Source organism: Triplophysa rosa, linkage group LG16 (genome assembly GCF_024868665.1).
Source record: "Triplophysa rosa linkage group LG16, Trosa_1v2, whole genome shotgun sequence".
NCBI classification, from domain to species: Eukaryota; Metazoa; Chordata; class Actinopteri; order Cypriniformes; family Nemacheilidae; genus Triplophysa; species Triplophysa rosa.
In genome coordinates this window covers 16765657-16786694 of record NC_079905.1, presented here as the reverse complement: position 1 = coordinate 16786694, position 21038 = coordinate 16765657, and the positions used below count along the sequence as shown (strand labels likewise).

Genomic DNA, 21038 nt, shown 5'->3' with positions numbered 1-21038 from the left:
TACACAGTGAAACAGTTTGAGTTAATACTGTTCAAAGGAGATCTAGCAGATAAAGGTTTTGTTTTCTATAAAACTAGTAGGACAATTGTGTTTATTTTAAACCATGATAAACATGTTTAATTGTTTAGCGCTGGCACAAATACCTGGTTATAAAAGGGCAGGTCATTGACATTGAAAAATACTTTTTTTGTTGTTTTGTGATTGTGAAAAGAGTCTTGTTTGTTTATGTTAAATAATGAATGATTACAGCAGGCGTTTGTAACAAAGTATGGACTTATACAATAATCAAGTCTTCAGTAAATAATAGTAAAAATTCAGTAGCACTATTGATAGCTCATGATAGGACCATTTAGTAGTACTTCATTAAGACATTTTTAATTTCCCTACACATTTAGAACATTTTGGGGCGGTTTCCCAGACAGGGTTTAAGGCTAGTCTCAGACTAACTTAAATGTGAGAGATGCCTTGATCGAAAACAACTTGCACTGACATATCTTAAAATATATCACTGTGATTGTTTTGTCTCAAGATGCACAAAGTAATATTTTTTTTGTAAAGTATGTTTTTTAAAACAACTTAATTATCCTAATTTAACTAAGGCCTAGTCCTGGCTTAAGCTAAACCTTGTCTGGGAAACCGCCCCTTTGTGTTTAAACGTTAAGGTTATTGTTAAGTTTGATTATTGTGATTTAGAATCTGCATCAGAATCAGAAAGAGCTTTATTGCCAAGTATTCTTGCACACACAAGGCATTTTCTTTGGTGTTGAAGTTTCAAGTACACACATTCAACACAATGACAAGACAAACTGTAACAAAGATTTACAGTGTAAAAATATTATTAAAAAAATACGCATATATAGAATAAAGACTATTGTACCGAAAACGGGAATACTAACATATAAGAGACATTGTACAGAGTAGTATATTGTTTAATTTTGCATATTTACAGATGGTATGTACACTTGTGCAAATGGATTATGTTGTGTGCAGAGGTAGTGTTATGTACATCATTATTTATATAAATTTAGTTTTTTTTTTTTTTTTAATACAAACAACTGGACATGTAATTTAATATAAATAAATGAGTGTGAAATGTGCCCCTGGGTAATAATACGACATTTTACCTTAAGTGTTTTACCTTTTGTGGGACTTTTATTTTGGCGCATTGGTGTGCATCTCAAGCTCGTTCGGTAGATGGCGCTGTTATCCAACATATGTTTTTAGAGCTATAATTTATAGACGATGAGAATAGTTAATTTGACATAATAATGACATATATAAAATTCCCAAGCCCATTCAAACTGTAATAAAAGTCAGTGTCACTGTTGACAACATAAGCACAGCTATGTGGAAGTTCTGCATGCATTTGGGCCTCTCTGTAAGTGTTTAAAGGTGCAGTTTTTGCATGTCATTCCACAAAGTCCCAAGACCGGTTAAAACAACAGGAACCGTTCTTCATCTCACTCTTGGCATTATATCCAAGCTTTGAAGCACATAAAGTCCTTGAAGAACTTTGGTTTAAGATTTTTTGAATTGCCTTGGTGATATACAGTACAATCTTAAATACTATTTCTAATGTCACTAGTACTACAATACTACTAATAATGACAACAATTAGTATATTGTTCCTATTTATGTTTAAAGACATTACATCTGGATCAAGAGGGGTATCTCCTCGGCTGGTGCACTTGGGCCTTACATATTTTCTTGTAATCTATTTATGAACAACTAATCATTTTACATTTTAGCTATATATCATGAACAAAAGTTGTAAAATGAAAGTGAATGGAGATCAGGCAATATAAACATAAAAAGAACAGAATTATGTTTTTATGTGATGTTCTGAAGATACAAAAGCCAGCATCTACATTTACATTTACATTTAGTTATTTAGCAGACGCTTTTATCCAAAGCGACTTACAGCATCTGTGTTTTATTGATCAATGACCAGACCAGATACCTACCTGGCAGGGTTGAAATGATTTATTTTATCCCATTGTGAAGTTAAAAACGTCAAATGTCTTGTATAGTGTGGAGGCTCGGTGAAGCATATCTATATTCAACGAAGCATTTTCTGAACTGCTTGAAGTAATGGATAAAAAGCCAATGCATCCTTCTTGATCTTCACTGGATCTGAACCAGCGGCATTATAAAGGCTTATGGTACATTTACTTTACCGTTCACATCCTTAAAAACATAATTTAAACGCTATTTCTATTTATAAGACAAATTATCCAGAACCCATACGCATACAAGTGCTGTTATTCGTGTTTAAATGATTTGTCAGAAATGTCAAAAGAAATTAATATGTTGAAATTATTTCGTCCATGATAGGCTACTACCCGTCAATTCGTTTTCCCAGAGTTCATACACTATTTAATTTCGATCCAAATGTCAATCATTCATCGATTCGCGAGGTAGTCTCTAGTATCCTAGCAACCGCAGACGCTAAACTGCGCCGTCAAACTTGATCCTCTCGTGCGATCAAAGCGTGAATTGCAATGGATGCATCATTCGAAGCGAAGTCCAGACCTCTTTCTACTCTGTCTGTCTTCAGCTTTATACCACCAAGACGGACAGAGACCAAAGAAATGCGATATTTAAACAACATCCCGAAGGTAAGATCAAACTTGGCAGCTTTTACAAGTTCAAACAAAAACAGTACCAAACAATGCTGTGTTTTTGGACATCACGGTGGCACTATTTAAATTCTCTTTACATTTCCATGTAACGTATCAATAAATAAATATGGCTATCATTCAGTAATATCATGGACGCACGCCTCTGGCCTGAAGTTAAAGTCCAAGTGAAATTAAAAATGACAATGCCTATTTTTTCCTGAAATAAAGCGTTTATTGTAAATAATTAATCAATGTGGGTTATTTCCTTTTTAAAAATCACGTGTCCTCAAAATCTTTAGTTAAAATATGAAAATGTACTTCCGTCCTGTAATGACTATTCATCTTAGATGACGTATGTTAGACGGCTTGGCATCCATTAACTCCTCCCCTTCAACTGTCAGTCTAGTCTACGGCCAGTACCATTTCAAAATGCAACGGCTGTTTTTATACATCCAATCAAATCGCAGAGAAAGACGAAAGCCACGCCCATTATTGTTCTCATTAAAAAATCAATTTGACTCGGAAATTCGTCAAAATATGGAAGTTAAAACGATCTCAACTTCCGCTCTGCGTTTGGTCATCGGTCTTGCTAGTGGCTACTAATATAAAAATGTATTTGATACTTTATTTATATTGATATTAATATGTATTAATATCTTATTGTATATTAACAGAATGAATTAAATTAAACCTACTCAACAGTTATTCATTCTTTACAGAGGTCTACCAGAAGTTAAGTTTGGGCCACATAACGTTTGTTTATTTATGTTGTTGCCCCTGAAACAGTCTATACAGTGGCCTCACAATGACACCCAGGCAACACAAATTAAATAACAAATATCAAATCAAACAAATGCTAACATACACAAACTGATTAAGACTTTTCTTATACAATAGGCTTCAGAAATGTCTTTGTATGACTGCATAAATCAAACCACCGAAGGTTACGATAACAAACTCCACAGAGATGACCGGACACATGCTAAAGCCCGCGGCCTGGACATCTTCAGTGAGGTGAGTTTCCAATTCATTATGTGTTGCCTTTGTAGATAAACAAAATGCAGCGAAGATGCAGTAAAGAATGGATCCCTGTGTATTTCATCTCATGTTAGGAGTCAAGCAGACCAGTTCCTGTTCTGTCTTCTTCTGTGTGTGGACGGTTTACACCATCACAACATGACTTGGGGAAGACATTTGCTCGCATCGCTCACATTCACTCGGACTTCTACAGCAAAAATGGAATCACCTGGACAATGGAGGAGTGCTATGGATCCGTGACACCCGTCTGATGTGCACTAGTGTCAGTGACAATATAAAAATATGAATATACAGTAACACTATATCTGTGTGTGTGTATACATTTGTATTACAAATGTATCTATTTAGTTGAGTATTTGTTTATATTTTCGTAAAATGTATTGCTGTGTGGTTGGACCGCTTTCACAGATTGAGAAAAAAAGACACTTGGACATTTATATAGAAATTTTAATGGATACCAAAATGATAGCATCAAAACATGGCCACCTTTTTTAATATTCCTTTATTTTACAAAAAGAATTTAAATAATGGATTGAGCGAAACACAGTTATGATCAGTTACACAGCCATTCATTACTTATAAAGCAATGCAAAAACATCTGTATGTGGTCCAAACAGCTCTATATTAGTCCTACGTTGGGTTTGGGTGGTGTATTTAACTGTACACGTACTGTACAACTGTATTTAATCGATGTTTGATCACAACGATTCTTGCGTGTTTTTGTGTGACTGAGGTTCAAGGCATTACATTCCCCTGTGATAAAGATCTGGTCATCTCAGTGTGAACGAAGAAGGTCTTGAGTTCCCCCTTTCCTTTAACGTTGATGATCCCTCGACAGGAACACATGTAACCCAGCGTCTTCAGGATCCGACTCGTCTCCTCTGTGACCTGGAGAAGCAACACAGATGATTAGATCCACTGAAAGAGATGCTCATCAATAATTCAACACAAACCACATGAAAGTAGGTCAGAAAGGATCTACCTGGATCTTCCCCAGTACCCCGGTGCTTTCCATTCGACTGGCCACGTTAACCGTGTTTCCCCAGATGTCATACTGTGGTTTCTGTGCTCCGATCACGCCCGCGATTACCGGCCCATGGTTTATTCCTGACGAGAGAGGCCGGAAACATTTAAAACTTCATGAACGTATCCACCCACAGATCGATAACAGCATAAGAGTTCTTGTAGCTCAACTTTGCATGTTTGGCAATGCCAAGATCATGGGCTTGGTTCATCATGGGCACTTTGCCTTGGATAAAATGGCCTGCCAATGCATAAATGTAAACATAATGGAAATGCATTTATGGGCTTCTGCTTACCCACTCGCAGTCTGAAGTCATTAAAGGAGTGCTTGTTGATGACGTCAAGCTTCCCCACCAAAGCAAATGCAAACTCCACAATTGTTCCAATGTGCATGTACTGCCGGTCATGGTCCTTTGGAATAAAGAACAAGCTTCACAGGCACTTGCGATCAATTCAGCAGTTATTACAAAAAAAGTAATCATTTACCTGTGCGTGTTCTGGTCCAGGGGTCACGTTTAGCCCTGTGGCAGCCATGTATGTGCTGCCAATGGTTTTGATCTTCTCAACGCCACTGAATTTGGGTTTTGACAGCAGCTGTCAGGTACAAGAGTATTATTTTGAGTATACAGTCAAATCCAGAGCAGCAATAATACTATTATCACAATATGTATCTGCTGGCTTTAACATATGTCAGTTAAACATCACAAGTGTTTAGTATGACATCATTCATACTTGGAAAAACCCTTTGCCAAGACCCACCTTCTATAGTTACAGCTGCATTTTTTATGCAACTTTTACTGTATTTGATTATCAACGTACAGTATTTTCTGTCAAATTATTTTTGAATAAACAGGACTTGCACAGACTTTCATTAGACAACAGCAAATGTTTATCTGTCAGTATGCCAGATGTCAAAAGGTCACATTGGACTTTAAAGGAATAGTTAACAAAAAAAGTGATGTCATTACTTATTCACGCTCATGTCATTTAAAACATGAGTATCTGTGGAACACAAAAGAAGATATTTTAAGAAATGTCTGTGTGGAGTCCATACAATGGAAGTCAATGGGGCCAATGTTGCTTGGCTGCCAGCGTTCTTCAAAATTTTTTCTTTTGTGTTCTGCAGAAGAAAGAAAGTCATACAGGTTTGGAATGACATACGAGTAAGCAAACGATGAACAAATTTTCATTTTTGGATGAGCATGGAATACTTCAAACCCTTCAACAAATATAATACAACAGTGTATGATGTCACTAAATAAAACAAAACATTTCAAATACGTGACCGACTCCATTATTGTGCTGTATTTGATGTAAATACAGTAAGTGAAACTGAATATTGAATGAGACGAAAAGAGGGTGTGGCTTGTTTTTCCACTGGATCATTCTACTCAGTTTTATGAAAATAAATACATTTTGATATTTACAAAGTATTTTGTTGTGGATTGCTATGCATGGATAAATTGTTCACCGCAAAACTAATAATGTGCACTAACACTATAAGTACTAAATAATAGGGTCCACTTTGATTTCACATTAACCTTAAATATACTAAAAACTCCAAACCACTGATTTTGGTATTCTTTGTATTTTGTGTGCACCTTTAGACTAAGACAGTTTCATCTTACTGTAGCTTTGCTATGTAATCAACATTTACATAATATGATTATGAAGGTGTTTGTTTATTTTGTACCTCATCAAAATCTGCTATAATCTCATTGAGGAGTCTCAGACACTCCAGTCCCTCCTTATTGACATCCGATTCTGTGTAAAATTCCTTGAAGTCTGGGATGGAGGCGAACATGACGCACACCAGATCGTACGACTGGTGGTAGAGGTCCTGTCGAAAAATAAATGTAAAGCTATGACACGGAAAGCTCAAATTAAATTTTATACCATATTACATACATTATAAACAGGCCCGGTACTAGGCCCGCTTGACTGGGGGGAAGGGCAACCCCATATTCGTGCTGGGCAGATATATAAGTGTGTTTTTATTAGGGCTTTCAAACGATTAATCGTGATTAATCGCACCCAGAATAAAAGTTTGTTTACATAATATATGTATGTGTACTGTGCATATTAATTTTGTATTTATAAATACAAACACATACACATGAATACATATTTAGGAAATATTTACATGTATTTATTTATATTTACCTATAATTGAAATTATATATAAATGTTTATTAATTTTGAGATTTTTCTTAAATATATGCATGTATGTGTATGTGTTAATAAATACAAAATTATTATGCACAGTACACAGATATATATTATGTAAACACAAACTCTTATTCTGGATGCGATTAACAATTAATCGTTTGACAGCCCTAGTTTTTATATATAGTAATGTTTATATTTGTCTGTGATTAAATTGACGGATAATTGTTTAATAGATAACACAAATAAGTATTTAGTAAGTATTTAATTTTAATTATTGTAATTTCAAGATGAATATTTTTGGAGGGGACCAAGAATAATCTGGGGGGACAATGGCCCCCCCAGACACGGCCCTGTATGTGAATATGTTTAAAGTGAATAAAAGTTCAATTAATATTTTTCATTATGAGTGTCGCAATCGTGTCCCTGAAATATTTACAGTCCGTAATAACCCTGTCAATTTTCCAACCATTAGCTGCTACTCCAGTCAACGTGTATGCAATGATTACGTATAATTTAATAACTTCATTAGTTTATCGTTTAGTAAAAATGAACGGACTGACATGGCCTATGGATTGAGAGTCTCACCTCATTCTTCCAGTTACGACCCAGGAAATGTTCAGCCACATGAGCAGGTAGGACATTCTCCAGAAGCACCCGGTTCAGGTTCTCCATGGTCTCGATCTCCTCGCACTCCCTCTTAAACTTGTTCCTCCAGAGGAAGTCTAACCTACAGTAATATTCATTCTGTTACAAGAGGACAGAAGTAAAGAGATGGTACACATTTGATCACCTCATGTGGCTTTTAAGATGAAAAAGAAAGCAGAATTAAATGCACACAAGGACAGTTCATATATATTTACGGATTGTTCTAGAATAAAGGGCCGTCATTATGAATAATTGCTTCAATTTTCTCTGTGTGACACCTTTGTGTTTGAGCGTGCATTCAACGCGGAAAAGACTTTTAAGCAGACAGATTTTCCAAATCTGTGAAATTGGCACCTTGGAAGGTATTAACTAAGTATATTGAGAGTCATTCATAACTCTTTTTTGTCTCTCATTACTTTGGAGAAACATCTGTCCTTAGGTTACCTATCACCTGATCAGACACTACATTCTACAAGAATGTATTAGCTGTGCATTTCAAATACAGAATTCAGACAAGTGTATTATCTGAGGACAAACAGTCCCTTAAAAGCAAGAACAGAACGTCTGACCCACAGCCGACCTGCCGAGTTTGTGAAAGCGTTTATTAAAGGTTGGAAAACATGCAATCCTCAATGTTTTGTACTAGATTTGATGTGCTTTCTTATAGTGGCATGTAATAAACCATTTGAGTAAACATTTCAAAATACATTCAGATATTCACACAGCCAGAGGTTGTATTTACTAAATCAGATTATCGAAAAGCATATTGAAAACCTATGAGAGAAGATTTAGAAAATAGAGTCGATAGAGTCAATCCACAGCACGTAGAGACACTTTGGGTGGTTGGAAGAGACTCACCTGCCTCGCCAACACGAGCAAAGTGATGAAGAAAATGAACAATGATACAGAGCCCATGGTCTTCAAATCTTTAAGAACACCCGGTCTGAAAACAAACAGAAAATGTATTTGTTATTTCAAATTAAAAGATTAAGTTACCCAGCTGCCTTAAAGTTTTGATTTAATTCAACGTAAAATAGTTATTACGTGAATTTGATGCGTGTAACTAATATTTTTAATTAGAATGAACTAAAAATTTAAGACAGCTGGGTAACTTAATTTTCATGCAATACATGAAACGAGAGGGGCGGGGCCAATGACAAGACACGAGAAAACACATGAGATGTCAAAAACATAAACATCTCATGGCTTTCTCACATAGAACCTAAGGGCTCCGTCCCGATCCTGCCACACGACTAGAAATACAGAACCAGGAAGGCAGGACCGTGACATTTTTAAGTTAAAACAACAAATCTTTTTTACAGTGTGTTTTTTTCATGTACATGTATATTACTTTTCAACAAGACTGTTGCAAGTGTTATTCAGACTTCTAAGGTGGAGCATTGTAATTATCAAACAAAAAACAACCAAACAAAACCAAAACATAGAGAGAGAGGGGGGAATAATTGCAGAAATGAAATAAATTGTAAGATTTTACACATGACTATCATTCACCATAAAAAAACAATACAGTTGAATCCACACAAAGCCTCCAGTATGTCACTCAGAGTTCCAAAAGAAAATGCTCAGAGATCTTTGGAAAGATCACATTCACAATTTGCTCATATTTCTTTCATCCATCATGTATTTGTGTATAAGAATGTGTGTACGTGGAGATAAATACCGTTGCTGGGTTTGGTGGTAAAGGTCCATGCTGTAATGATCCAGTACTGATGCATGAGTCTGGAGAATGATGACATTATATCCAACTACAGCAGCAAGCATGATTATCATCTTTAGCTCGTAGTTTATCCTCAGGAACACCGAGCATGAGATCAATCCCAGAATGCAGCTGTAGATGAAGTACTGTTGAGGCAGAGACAGACTTGTAAACAACTAAAAAATGCCATTCATAAAATCCTCAAATTATTAACAATAAATGCAAATTATATAATTGAGTTGGTCCCCTTAAAATGTTTTTTACTTCTTTCTAGTATTTCTACCTAAGTAATTAAAGCTGCAATCTGTACAATTTTTCACTTTAAAATAAATAAAAATCTGTTATTAAGCAAGATTTGCAATATAGGTGAGCTTATAAATGATTTATTACTTGAGCTGTCGGGTGCGGCTTTGTGAAAAATGTGAGTTTGAGGCCATTTGGCCTAAATCCATGTGAAGGTAAAGTCACCTGCAGTTTTATGTTTCAAAAAGAGATGGCGATAGAGAGGCAAAAGTTATGGATTGCAGTTTTAAAATACATAAAATACAATATGTTGGTTTTTATTCTTGCTGGAGGGTTAGGTTTATAATGACAAACGCTTTATATATTTTTTATGTAATATTTTTAGAACCTATAGAAAATACAAAATGGTAAGATACATCCAAGGCCTCTTAAAGAATTCATTGCACCCTATTGAGCTATCTGAACTAACCATGGACTTCCTTTTAAAAAAATTCACAAGTCACACAACACAATGTCCCTTATATTTTCATAGATGGCACGGTGGTCCATGAACTATATTGCAAAATTGATGTTTCTAAGAAATGTCCATACTTGACCATGCCTTTTCATGAAACACACAGTGGTTTGTGACCCGTGGGCAATTCTGAGAACACTCATTTAGTGTTGTTTTTCTCCACAATCTTGTTATCTGCAGAGAGCATATATAAGCCTGACATTGCTCTCACAGCACTGCTACTGTGTTGTGAAAAACAATTTGCTCAATGTGCAGAGAATAGGCCATTTGGGTTTATTCTCTTTGTTTCAGTCATCTACCAGCCAAACACAGCATCGGTTTGGCATAAGTTTTGGGTTGACCAATGGAAACCTTTTGGAAAACAGTCGCTCATTATGAAATTCAGTTTGGTGATGCTTTTGACCCCCACAAGCACTTCTTGCAAACCATTTTAACATTTAAAGCTTTTTGCATATTTTCTAAAAAGCTGACTTCCAAAGGTTCGAATGCGAAAAACATGTGAAATTTAATGCAACTTACCGGCAAGTAGAACTTGTTGTTTGGGCAGTTTGCGATTTCTCCATATGAACCATCCGTACTGCTGTTGGATACGTTCAGTGGAGCTGACAGCATCATTCTGTCATCGCCCAAGAAGAACTTACAACACAACAGATGGAGAAAACAAAATCTAGAGTATTAAAACAGAAAAGACACTCTCACACTTAGCTAAATACATCTGTTGCATTTTCTAACTAATATGTTTCACAGAAATATGTTATCACACGTTTTTTACACAAGTGTAAAATTTACAAAAATATAGTTACACAAACCAATCAGTAGAGTAGAAGCAGATGGAAAAAGCAGAAAAGACTGTAAATCCACAAATTTGGCTGATGCTTTGGAAACAGTTGCTTTCCAGTAATTGAACGGCTTCATCAAAAAAAAGTTTTGGTAACGCTTTAGATTATGGCCCGCAATGTACCGCATAATTAAACAGAATTTACAACTTAACCAATTGTGACAATAATGTACCTCTACAGTACATATCTGTACGTAAAGGGGAACAATTTGCAAAGTTCAGGAAATAAAGGGGTAAAAGTCAGGAAATTAAAAAATATTTATACTGTAACTTAAAACTAAGGGGTCACTGTTTTAATTTTAGTTAATTTAATTCTAAGCATATGCTAGACAACAATCTTGAACATACACTACAGTTTTGTAATCACAATGTGCCCATAAATACAGTATAAGCTAATGTGGAAATTAATTAGCCATGGGTTCTTATTTTATTATTATTGCAAACATGAAATATGGGTAAATGATGTGTTGAGTTTCTGCGCAAGCAGAACAGCACGAATGAAGCACATGTCCATATCTCGTCTGGGCCGGGCTGTCTGTCAACTACACGTTTTGAATTTATGATTAATCTCTATTTGATTGATTTTAGGATTGTTGTTTTCCTTAATATTACCCCTTTATTACCCAAACTTTGCATATTGTTCCTCTTTACCTACAGATATGTACTGTAGAGGTACATTATTGTTACAATTAGTTACGCTGTAATTCTGTTTATTTATGCAGTACATTGCGGGCTGTAATCTAAAGTGTTACCAAAGTTTTTTATGTTGACCCTGTGTGAACGGCAAATAAAATTCACACATTTACAATGTCCAAAAAGCGTAACTGGGGCCAATTTAACTTGTTAGCGATTGTTTGGGCTCCATATTCACTAATTGACCTACAAACCAAGACCAGGAACCAGGACAAGTGCTGTTGGGACTGCTAAAAGGTCATAATTATTTAAACTAGCACACACACAGAAAATGAAAATCTAATATTGGTTCACGTCCAATTAATGTGTAAACCTAATTAACATTAACTTTTAATAACATTAACCTGTATTTGGGAACCTCGGGCTGAAATATGTAAGAGAATGGGAAGTTTCTACTCTCTCACAGGCACAAAGAGCTTTTTGAGGGATCATGTCATAATCCACACTAAAACAGATCCCTACTACCCAGATGCTGGGTTAGGCCTTTAACCCTTGAGAAAGAAAGTCATACAGGTTTGGAATGACATGAGGATGAGCAAATAATGAAATATATTGTTTAATGACCTTAGTCAGCAATTTATGAGACACTATTCAAGTAGACAGGACTTGGTCTCTTGTGACTCAAATGGCTGCCCAGAGATGTTGCAAATATGGCTTCCCTAAAGAGACCTTGATCTTACTAGACCAAACTATACCTCTATAAACTATAGCTTTAATACCTATAACACTGCTTAACCACCTTATTCTTGACGTCGCCGCCACGTTAGCATTGTAGCTCTATAAATAAAGGCACGTTTAACAACACAGCAGCTGTATCGCTACACGACATACCAGAACCAGCCACACTAAAGCATCCAGATGTCTCCAATACTGCGTTATTTCATAAAAGATCCCACGTGATGTGTCTTCCCATTAGATTATGACTAACTTGTTAAGGACATCGGACACACAACCTCTGCTTTAGAAATGTTTCTGTTGATGCTTATGTCAAAGAATTCGTCCAATGTTAACGCTGCGTAACTGTATGCTTCAGTGTTTTTATAAATTTAAAGCTCTTCTACACTCTGATACATAAGATATATCAATTTGTGACTGCTGCTGCTTGCTAGAATTTAATGTCATCATCCAGTAGATGTCGATGTCCAACTTCTTATAGTGAGAAACAAAGTTGTTTTTTACGGTCTAGGTTAAAAACCCCTGTGAAATAATTTAGTCACTGCTCTTTGACATTATGCTGTTTTAAATTACAGTACACAAAAGTATTATAACGTCCGTTTAAAAGCTTTTAAGATAACTTGGTAATGCCTAACTAATGGGATCAAGCGGCGAACCGGAAGTCTTAGGCCCGATTCACATTTCGCGTTTAAAACCGCACGGAAAACGCGAAACGTTTTTCCATCTCGATGCGAAAAATGGCATTCACAACCTATTTTACTTTTCAATGTATTTTAAGTGAAACACCATATTGAACAGGGCAGGATTGATTTAATCTTTATTGGGAATTGATCTAGAAAAATGTGCGCACCGCACCGCATGCGCGTCGCCCTCTATTTGCGCGCGCCTGCCGTGCGGAAAAGATGCGAAATGTGAATCGGGCCTTAAGCATCAGCCCTACGCGCATACGCAAGGAATGGGTAATTTCGCACATTAAGAGAAAAGGTGGATACAAAGTTATGCACTGCAGCGCTGTATTGATTGTTTTTACCGAATGAAATATGCATTATTGGCCACAAGAAGATGGAAAGGCAGCCCAAGAACTAGACTTATTATATTACCCTTATTTCTCACGAGGTCCCTGAATTACTGAGAAATAAAGCCTGTAAAGCTGGAGTACCCATGATGAAAGCAGGGAGCCTTTCCTTATCGAACACGCTCATGCCCGGTCATACTGAATCTAATGAATCAAGTCCAATCTAGCCGATACGACGGGTATTAGGGAGTAGTGATACTTACCATGTTGAACACGGCCATTACCAGGATAAGTGCAGTGGTTGCCATGGTGAGCGCAAGACGTATCCAGGGCTTGTTGGTGATGACTTTAGATGGGCCCGGGAGCCGGGGCATAGTGCAGAAGGCTGCTTTACCCCATTGCTACGGCATCAAGAGAGAGGTAAAATAAGAGCTTTGACTCCCACTAACGTCATTAGCATATTGGCTTTTATTCCTAATGCCCAGGGTTATGACTGTACTCATGCACACATTAATAAACATCACTTCATCAAGTAAATGTAATAATGATAAATAAAGAGCGAATCTGTGCGCTCAAGTTAGCTTGTCAGTCAACAACAAAATGGCATTCACGACCTGTTTTACTTTTCAATGTATTTTAAGTGAAACACCATATTGAACTGGGCAGGGATTGACTTAATCTTTATTGGGAATTGATCAGATCAATGTGAAGATAGTTTTGGAGGGCTATAGAGTCCTCTTCACTTTTAAGGTTTTAGGAGCAAGTTCCACATTTTGATTTAATTGAATTGATTTTTTTTAAATATAGTTTCAAGTAGACTTGACTCGAACACCCAATGAAGAAGGTTATTTTTGCTTGTACTTCTGAACAGTACTGATCTCTGTCTCACTCTGTAGGGGCCACGTCAGCCTCTTTGTGCTCAGTAATGCTGCATTCTCAGGATGAAAATAGACAGAAGCACAGGGTAACAGCATTTTACAAAAACACTCAACCTCGACCGTATAAAAGGACACTTCAGGCCTAAATCTAAAAGGAGTAAAAGGTAGTCAAACTAAAAACAGCTCTTAAAACCCTCTTGTCTGTGAATCATGTGTTAGTTGTTCAATGTTTAAATACAGCACATCAACTGTATGAGAAGACCTCAGCCCCTCTTTCATTTATGCAAGACCATACAAGCTCTCACATCAGAAAATTAGGAATTAAGCTGAGAACTACTCTTAACTACCTTCCACACAGCACTAGACACACATGGCTGGTTGTTAGTGGCCTACTAGAAAGGAAACACAAAACAGAGAGCCACAGAGCTTTATAAAAATAGTCCCTCACATCCACGGTCCCCACAGGGACTTGAGTTTACAGCCATACAGAGAGAAAAATAGATCACAGTAACTCAGTGAAATATATCATCCAAGACAAAAATGAAACAAGAAGGTTTTTGGGCTAGCAGAAGGTCTCGGCTATGTAATGTGGTCTCTTTTTCCATCATAAATACTGTTTCTTTATTTAAAACCACCTTGTTAAGGACATAGAATGTCAGATTCTAATTTTTTTCTTCTTTAATGAACAGAAAAACAGGTTATCTTGGTAGCTGGATTACATGAATAAGGGCGACCGTCTCAAAACAAATATCACATTTCCCCTCAAAATTAAATAAAATAGTAGGGCTCTCAAATGATTAATCGTGATTAATCGCAATCCAGAATAAATGTTTGAGTTTACATAATATATGTCTGTGTAATGTGTATATTAATTTTGTATTTATAAACACATACACATACATGTATACATATTTAGGAAATGTTTACATGTCTTTATTTATATTTACCAATATTTTAAATTATATATATAAATGTTTATTCATTTTTATACTTTATGTTTTTCATAAATAAATGCATGTATGTGTTTATAAATACAAAATATAATATGCACAGTACACAGCCATATATTATGTAAACACAAACTTTTATTCTGGATGAAATTAATCGCGATTAATCGTTTGATGGCCCTAAAAAAGCTCTAAATGAAAAGAAATACATAGCTCCTCTTTGATACCTTTTACTCAAATTCACCTCCCCCATACACCAAAAATCAACATCCATAATGATATTTTAATGAGTGTAATACATAAAAATTTGAACACAGAGTTATTATAATGTTGTTTTAATTGTAGTATTATAAATTTTTTGATTTAGCTTTTATGTTTATATTTTCCATGTTTTATTCTTAGCAATGTTTTTAATTGCTTTTGTCATTTTATTATTTATTTGTTTATTTGTTATGTTGCTATAAGATTAATATATATTGGTTTTTTTATTTTATTTACAGTTATTTTAGTGCCTCAACTTCTCCCGATGCAACATTACTAATTTTCGTTTATTTACATTTAAAAAAATAATATTACGACAATATTTTATTTGATTATACTGTAAAAAAAGATTAAAAAAATTTTTTTACCCATTTTTTAACTTTGCTGTACTTTCATGTAATTTTACGTTTTTGTACCGTAGTTTAAAAAATACGTCCGTAAAAAACCCCAGAAATATTCTGTAAAATTATGATTTTTCAATAATAAACAGAAATGTCTTTTTTAGTACACTATAGACCACAATGCAAGATGTAAACAATGGTCCATGAGCATTTCCAGTTTAATTTAATTGTATTTTTAAAATCTTACATAATATAGCCTATAAATCGTAAACATATTTTTAAAGATTTTTTTATGATTCAGTAATAAATGTTCTGTTTAAACGTTTGTGTAGTGTTAAAAATTTATACAGGAAGTTCTTCTGGACCAGCGTTGGACAAACATTGTTTACATCTTCTGAAGTGGTCTATGATAACCTTGCTAATTTTTCATAATTTTCCTCAATCTGAATAAATGATATGCAGTAAAGCAAATATCACATTGACGGGTAGAAAAATGTAATATAAAGCATATAATTTCTTATTTCTTCATTTCTGATTTCATTAGATTCACACATAAGTGAATTGACCCTGGAATATTAAATGAGACATTTTACTCTCTAAGAAGCTATAGTGATATACAAAGACAGAGAGAGAGAGACAGAAAGAGATATAGGTGACATTTACTTAAGCCATTTAAGTTCCACAAGTCCAAAGTGGCTCATAATTTGATTATAGAAAGCGCTGTCTGTCTAAGAGCTGAAAACAGCTGTTCCTCAGACTAAAGCAAGAAAATTTCTTTCACAGAAATCTTTCTGTGATATGGTGTTTTTTCCTCCCGGTATGGCATTTTCTCTAACAAGATGAGGGTCTTAAATGTGCAGGAACCTCTACTTATTGAATGACATTTCAATACACATAGCAATTTCCTCCAGCAGCAGAAATGCATGTAACACGTCTGCATCTGACTGGAGAACACGAGCCGTCATTCAAAGTCTCCCAAAGGAAACCGCTTTAGATTTCCTGAAAGCGCAAGACCAACTTACCTGTATATGACCGGCAAAACAAATGCATAGGATGAAGGTGAGCAGCAGGAAGGCCGTTCCGAATGAAATCCCAAGAACGATAGTTCTGTAAGAGACAAAATCTCTGATCGTCACTGATACTCAATGGCACATGTAACCATGAATGCCATTGAGTGAATGTGTCACGCAAGTTCTTTGTGCACTCATGCATTCACCTACATGAAAAGTAAGGGAATTAATAGAACAGAAATAAAAACTCGATTGACATTCGCCTTTATGAAACTAAGGTGTTCTGAGTAGAGCTGTACTCGGGCCTTAAAAGTTAGGCCCGACAGTGCCCGAGCCCGACAGAATTCGGCCCGAGCCCGACAAGTACATTTTGATTGACAGCTTTTTAAAAGCCCGAACCCGTTTACAGCCCGACATTAGGCTATTCAAATGTGCGCACGCACACAGCTTTTTGTCAAGAATGAGTCATTTATACATGTTTTAACATAATTTATTAATGACTAACGTAGGCTATAGGCCACTTGGATGTTGGAAGAAAGAAATAAGTCCTCTGTAACATCGTAACATCTCACATATCCCACTGGCTCATTATTCTCATTATGCACATGGTCAAAACTTTTCCACACCTCAGACTTTGCTTTAGTTGCTGGTGCAACCAAAACGTAATCGCCAGAGGCAAGCCTCCGTTTCACCTCCTCAGCCAACCCGTTCTCACTCCCGACTCGTCACATATTTACGCTCGGTCAGCGCCCCACGGCGTCACTTTTGAACGCACAGAGTACCCCTTTGGCGTTGTTTTTCGACGAACAGGGAACTGCGTTGCTGTTTTCTAAATGCTCCAGACCGAGATGCGTGCAATTCTTAGCATTTCATAATTATTTATGGTTTTAATATTTTGTAGCACCTAACCCCAACCTCATCCTAAACCTAACCCTAACCACTTCTCAGCCATATAAAACACAACACGCGAATAAAAGTACAGTCACAGGTATTTATTACACAAACTGACCAAAAGCATTACAAAATTAAACAAACAACTTGTTTCGCATACCTTTTTGCACCAAAGCCTTGCGATAACATTACAATGGAGATGCCGTGCGTGTCCGTGAATACATGAACTCGGCTGAGGCTCCCATTCAAAAGATAAACCGGAACAGCTAGATGCAGTCGGTTGCGGGAGCCAATACCGTTTCACGTTCAAAGCCAACGAAATGACGCGATCGGACACGAGCCACGGGAAAGCCAATGGCATCGAAGCTGACGTAACTTCCTCTGGCAGCAAATTTTGAACGTCGTTCTTCACTGGATTTGAGATTTACGGCGGATGGTGATCGCTTTCGCATCTGTTACTCATACAAATCGATCGTTTCGCGTTGGTACCCTTGGAATATCTGTATTTTTGAACGACATTGTGACTGCTTGTATTATGTGTTTACGATAAATAAACTGTTTTAAACATTCAATAAACATTACTTGCTCAAACTGTCTGAATAGTGTCATGTAAATGCAATTATCCTGGCCATTAAACTTAAATTAAACCCCGAAACATCATCATTGCAAATTATATCTAATATACATTTTCATAATGACGGTGAAATTCGCGTGCCCTTCACGTCGAAAAACGACGTCAAAGGAGTACCCTGCGCGTTCAAAAGTGACGCCGAAGGGCGCTGACCGAGCATAAATATGTGACGAGTCGGGAGTGAGAATGTGTTGCAACCCTCAGCATCCATTTTTGCATCTTTGTCGCGCTAATCGGAACGCATCACATGACCGCTCATTTACCGCGCAAGCCCGAGCCCGGCCCGAGCCCGTGTAAAATGATAGAAATTTAGCCCGAACCCGTCGGGTCACGTCGAGTCCGTCGGGTTCGGGCAAAGATCTTCAGCTCTAGTTCTGAGTGGTTTTACTGTGTTGCTATGCATTCTGGGTAGTCGCTAGGTGGTTTCTTACTGGACTGATTGAACATGAGAAAAGTCTCATTTTTTCCTGTTAAGTTTTTCTGTAGTTCAACGCTCACGGTTAGAGTTTTGTCCAAATAGCAATAGATTTCCTTACAAGCACCTCTAATTAAATTTCTTTCTTCTATATAAGAACGTAAACGTTAAGCTCCATTCGAAAGCACCACATCTCACCATAAACGTGGCATAAAATCAATGTCAGGAGCACAGGGCGAGAAAAAAACAAAAGCAGAAAAGGTGCTCTCAGACAACACGAGCAGTAAACTAGGGCGACGCCTTGCATAGATTTTCCTGTCTGCCTTCATACAAAGAGAGACATTATTTTCAAACCAGACTGTCCTCTAATTCACCAAAATCCATAACCACCTGCTCAGGGCTGTCGTTTTCAGATGCTCATTGACGTTCCCATCATCTCAATCTCTATTCTCGCACTTCTTTTCTCTCAAAAGATGTTGTAATATTATTATGGGTCGCCCGGTCTAAGTGCTGTGGGAGACGGCGGGTGCGAGTAATTGCAGAATGTGTTGTGCAGGTCATGGAGGTGATACTTACTTGGGCAAAACTAACACCTGAACTACAAAGATGCAGAAGAAAATGAGACACGCGCAGGTGACGTAATATTTGAAGGCTGGAAGAGTTGTTGCTCTGTACTGAAACAAAAAAAGGGTAAAATATCATCGCAAGAAATATACTGCTAACAGTGCAAATTCATTTTGTTCTTTTTGTGTTTTCTCTTTTTTTGATCAATGTATCACACTTAAAAAAAGTGTAGTGAGCCAGAAAGAGAAAGTTTGGAACCATTCTGGCTCTTAAGACAAAATGTTAAATAGGCGCTAAATTAAAGGGGTCATATGACGCGGCTAAAACGAATATTATCGTTTGTTTTAGATGTAAGGCAATGTGTATACATGATTTAAGGTTCAAAAACGCTGTATTTTCCACATACCGTGCATGTTTGTATCTCCTCTTTGCCCCGCCTCTCTGAAACGCGCAGATTTTTAACAAAGCCCATGGCTCTGAAAAGCGAGGTGTGCTGTGATTGGCCAGTTAACCAGTGCGTAGTGATTGGTCGAATACTGCAAGCGTGTGACGGAAATGTAACGCCTCTTACCATATTTGGAACATCAAGTTCCAACGCAATTGTACTGACAGGTACGCCCACCTTACTTGCGTATACAGTACATTTGGGCGGTCTTAGTCAAATCATACCACGAACTGACGTAGATTTGTGGGGGTGTGGTTACACGAGGCGTTTCAGGCAGGTCTGGGTGAGCAATCGCTTTTAGATAGAATGCATCTTTTGTTCCGACACTTTCATTTTTCAATATTACGTGTCTAATACATGCATGGGCAACTTATAACACACCAAAGACACAGAAAAACACGTGTTCGCGCCATATGCCCCCTTTAAACTATTATCATATCTGTTGAATAAACACGATATCAATATTAAAATGTGAACTGTTGTGAAGGTTTTCTGTACATCTGTGCATTTTTGTATTTTTGTATCCATCTGTGATTTAATCACGCGTTTCAAGGTGGAGTCTACCTCTTTTTCTAAGGTCTTATTGTGAAAGAACAGAGAAATCCTCTGAATGTCTTCTGATTTTAGCCACTGCCTGGGGGAAAGAAAGCATGAAGTCATTTAAATCATTTAAATGCTGCTGTCGCTCTGAATGGTTTTTATAATAGCTTGTTTAGTGGCATAAATGAAGGAAATGCTCTGAAGTACATTGTGCTGAAAAAATATTGTACACTGGGGTGCAAAGTCTGAAACTACTATTTGAAATGGCAGCATTTTGCAAAATGAATACATTGGTTTTTTTACTCAATTAGGAAATAAACACGATTTTAATAATTGTTTTGTTATAATGGCTAGTAGTTCTGACCTGCTTATTTTCAGGTGTAAATTGGATTTTAATTTTCATGGATTATCAATGTGACACTAATGCACTGTCCTATGACGGATGTGTTTTATATTATAGATTAATAAAAGTGAAAGCTCTCCGAATTCTTCCTTGTTAAACTGAAAGTGGCTCTTACTCATGCTGTCTTTCAGAGAAATCATGGATTCCGTCTTACAGATAAGATGCTGGGAACTATGGGTACTCACTTCTGTGAGTTGATGCCATGGATGGTGCGAATTATTCTTTCATTCAATTCCTCTTCAAATCTCTTCTTCTGCGATTTTGTTCTGAAAAGATGTCAGGCGGGAGGATGGAAATAGGGAGAGAGACTTGAAGCAAGCTTAGAAATGCAGATGAGGTCAGCGTGTGAATGTCCTGAAGTAATAGTCACTTGAAACTGTGCTTATTATCACGAAAGCATGATAAATAATAAAAAGTACAAAACAGACCTTTCTGACCTTTGTTGAAAACTGTACTGCCCCAACGGCACATCCTGTGAGAAAAATAGCAAATGAACGTTCCTATAGATTCTACAACTGCAT

General features: G+C 36.6%; 2 protein-coding genes across 4 annotated transcripts in view; one reads left to right on the top strand and one right to left on the bottom strand.

The window, feature by feature from the left end:
* Window positions 1-1057: 1057 nt before the first annotated feature.
* On the top strand, window positions 1058-3941 carry cfap90 (cilia and flagella associated protein 90). The gene is made up of 3 exons (XM_057354257.1): window positions 1058-2618; window positions 3519-3635; window positions 3734-3941. The coding sequence occupies exons 1-3, from the start codon at window positions 2502-2504 to the stop codon at window positions 3908-3910; spliced, it is 411 nt and encodes a 136-aa protein (XP_057210240.1). The 5' UTR covers window positions 1058-2501; the 3' UTR covers window positions 3911-3941.
* Window positions 3942-4108: 167 nt separating this feature from the next.
* The window catches only part of adcy2b (adenylate cyclase 2b (brain)), a 113180-nt gene continuing 96250 nt past the window's right edge, over window positions 4109-21038 (bottom strand). The window contains exons 11-26 of one of the 3 annotated variants that reach the window (XM_057354239.1): window positions 20946-20989; window positions 20703-20783; window positions 20139-20208; window positions 19142-19239; window positions 16641-16725; window positions 13455-13592; window positions 10490-10606; window positions 9178-9359; window positions 8355-8439; window positions 7437-7595; window positions 6376-6522; window positions 5737-5802; window positions 5169-5276; window positions 4979-5093; window positions 4642-4766; window positions 4109-4547 (exon numbers count right to left, since the gene is read on the bottom strand). In XM_057354239.1, the coding sequence (XP_057210222.1) occupies window positions 4395-4547; window positions 4642-4766; window positions 4979-5093; window positions 5169-5276; window positions 5737-5802; window positions 6376-6522; window positions 7437-7595; window positions 8355-8439; window positions 9178-9359; window positions 10490-10606; window positions 13455-13592; window positions 16641-16725; window positions 19142-19239; window positions 20139-20208; window positions 20703-20783; window positions 20946-20989 (1773 nt within the window). In that variant the 3' untranslated portion in view covers window positions 4109-4394. The remainder of the gene's footprint in view (window positions 4548-4641; window positions 4767-4978; window positions 5094-5168; window positions 5277-5736; window positions 5803-6375; window positions 6523-7436; window positions 7596-8354; window positions 8440-9177; window positions 9360-10489; window positions 10607-13454; window positions 13593-16640; window positions 16726-19141; window positions 19240-20138; window positions 20209-20702; window positions 20784-20945; window positions 20990-21038) is intronic. The other 2 variants (XM_057354240.1, XM_057354241.1) reach the window with 2 other exon arrangements.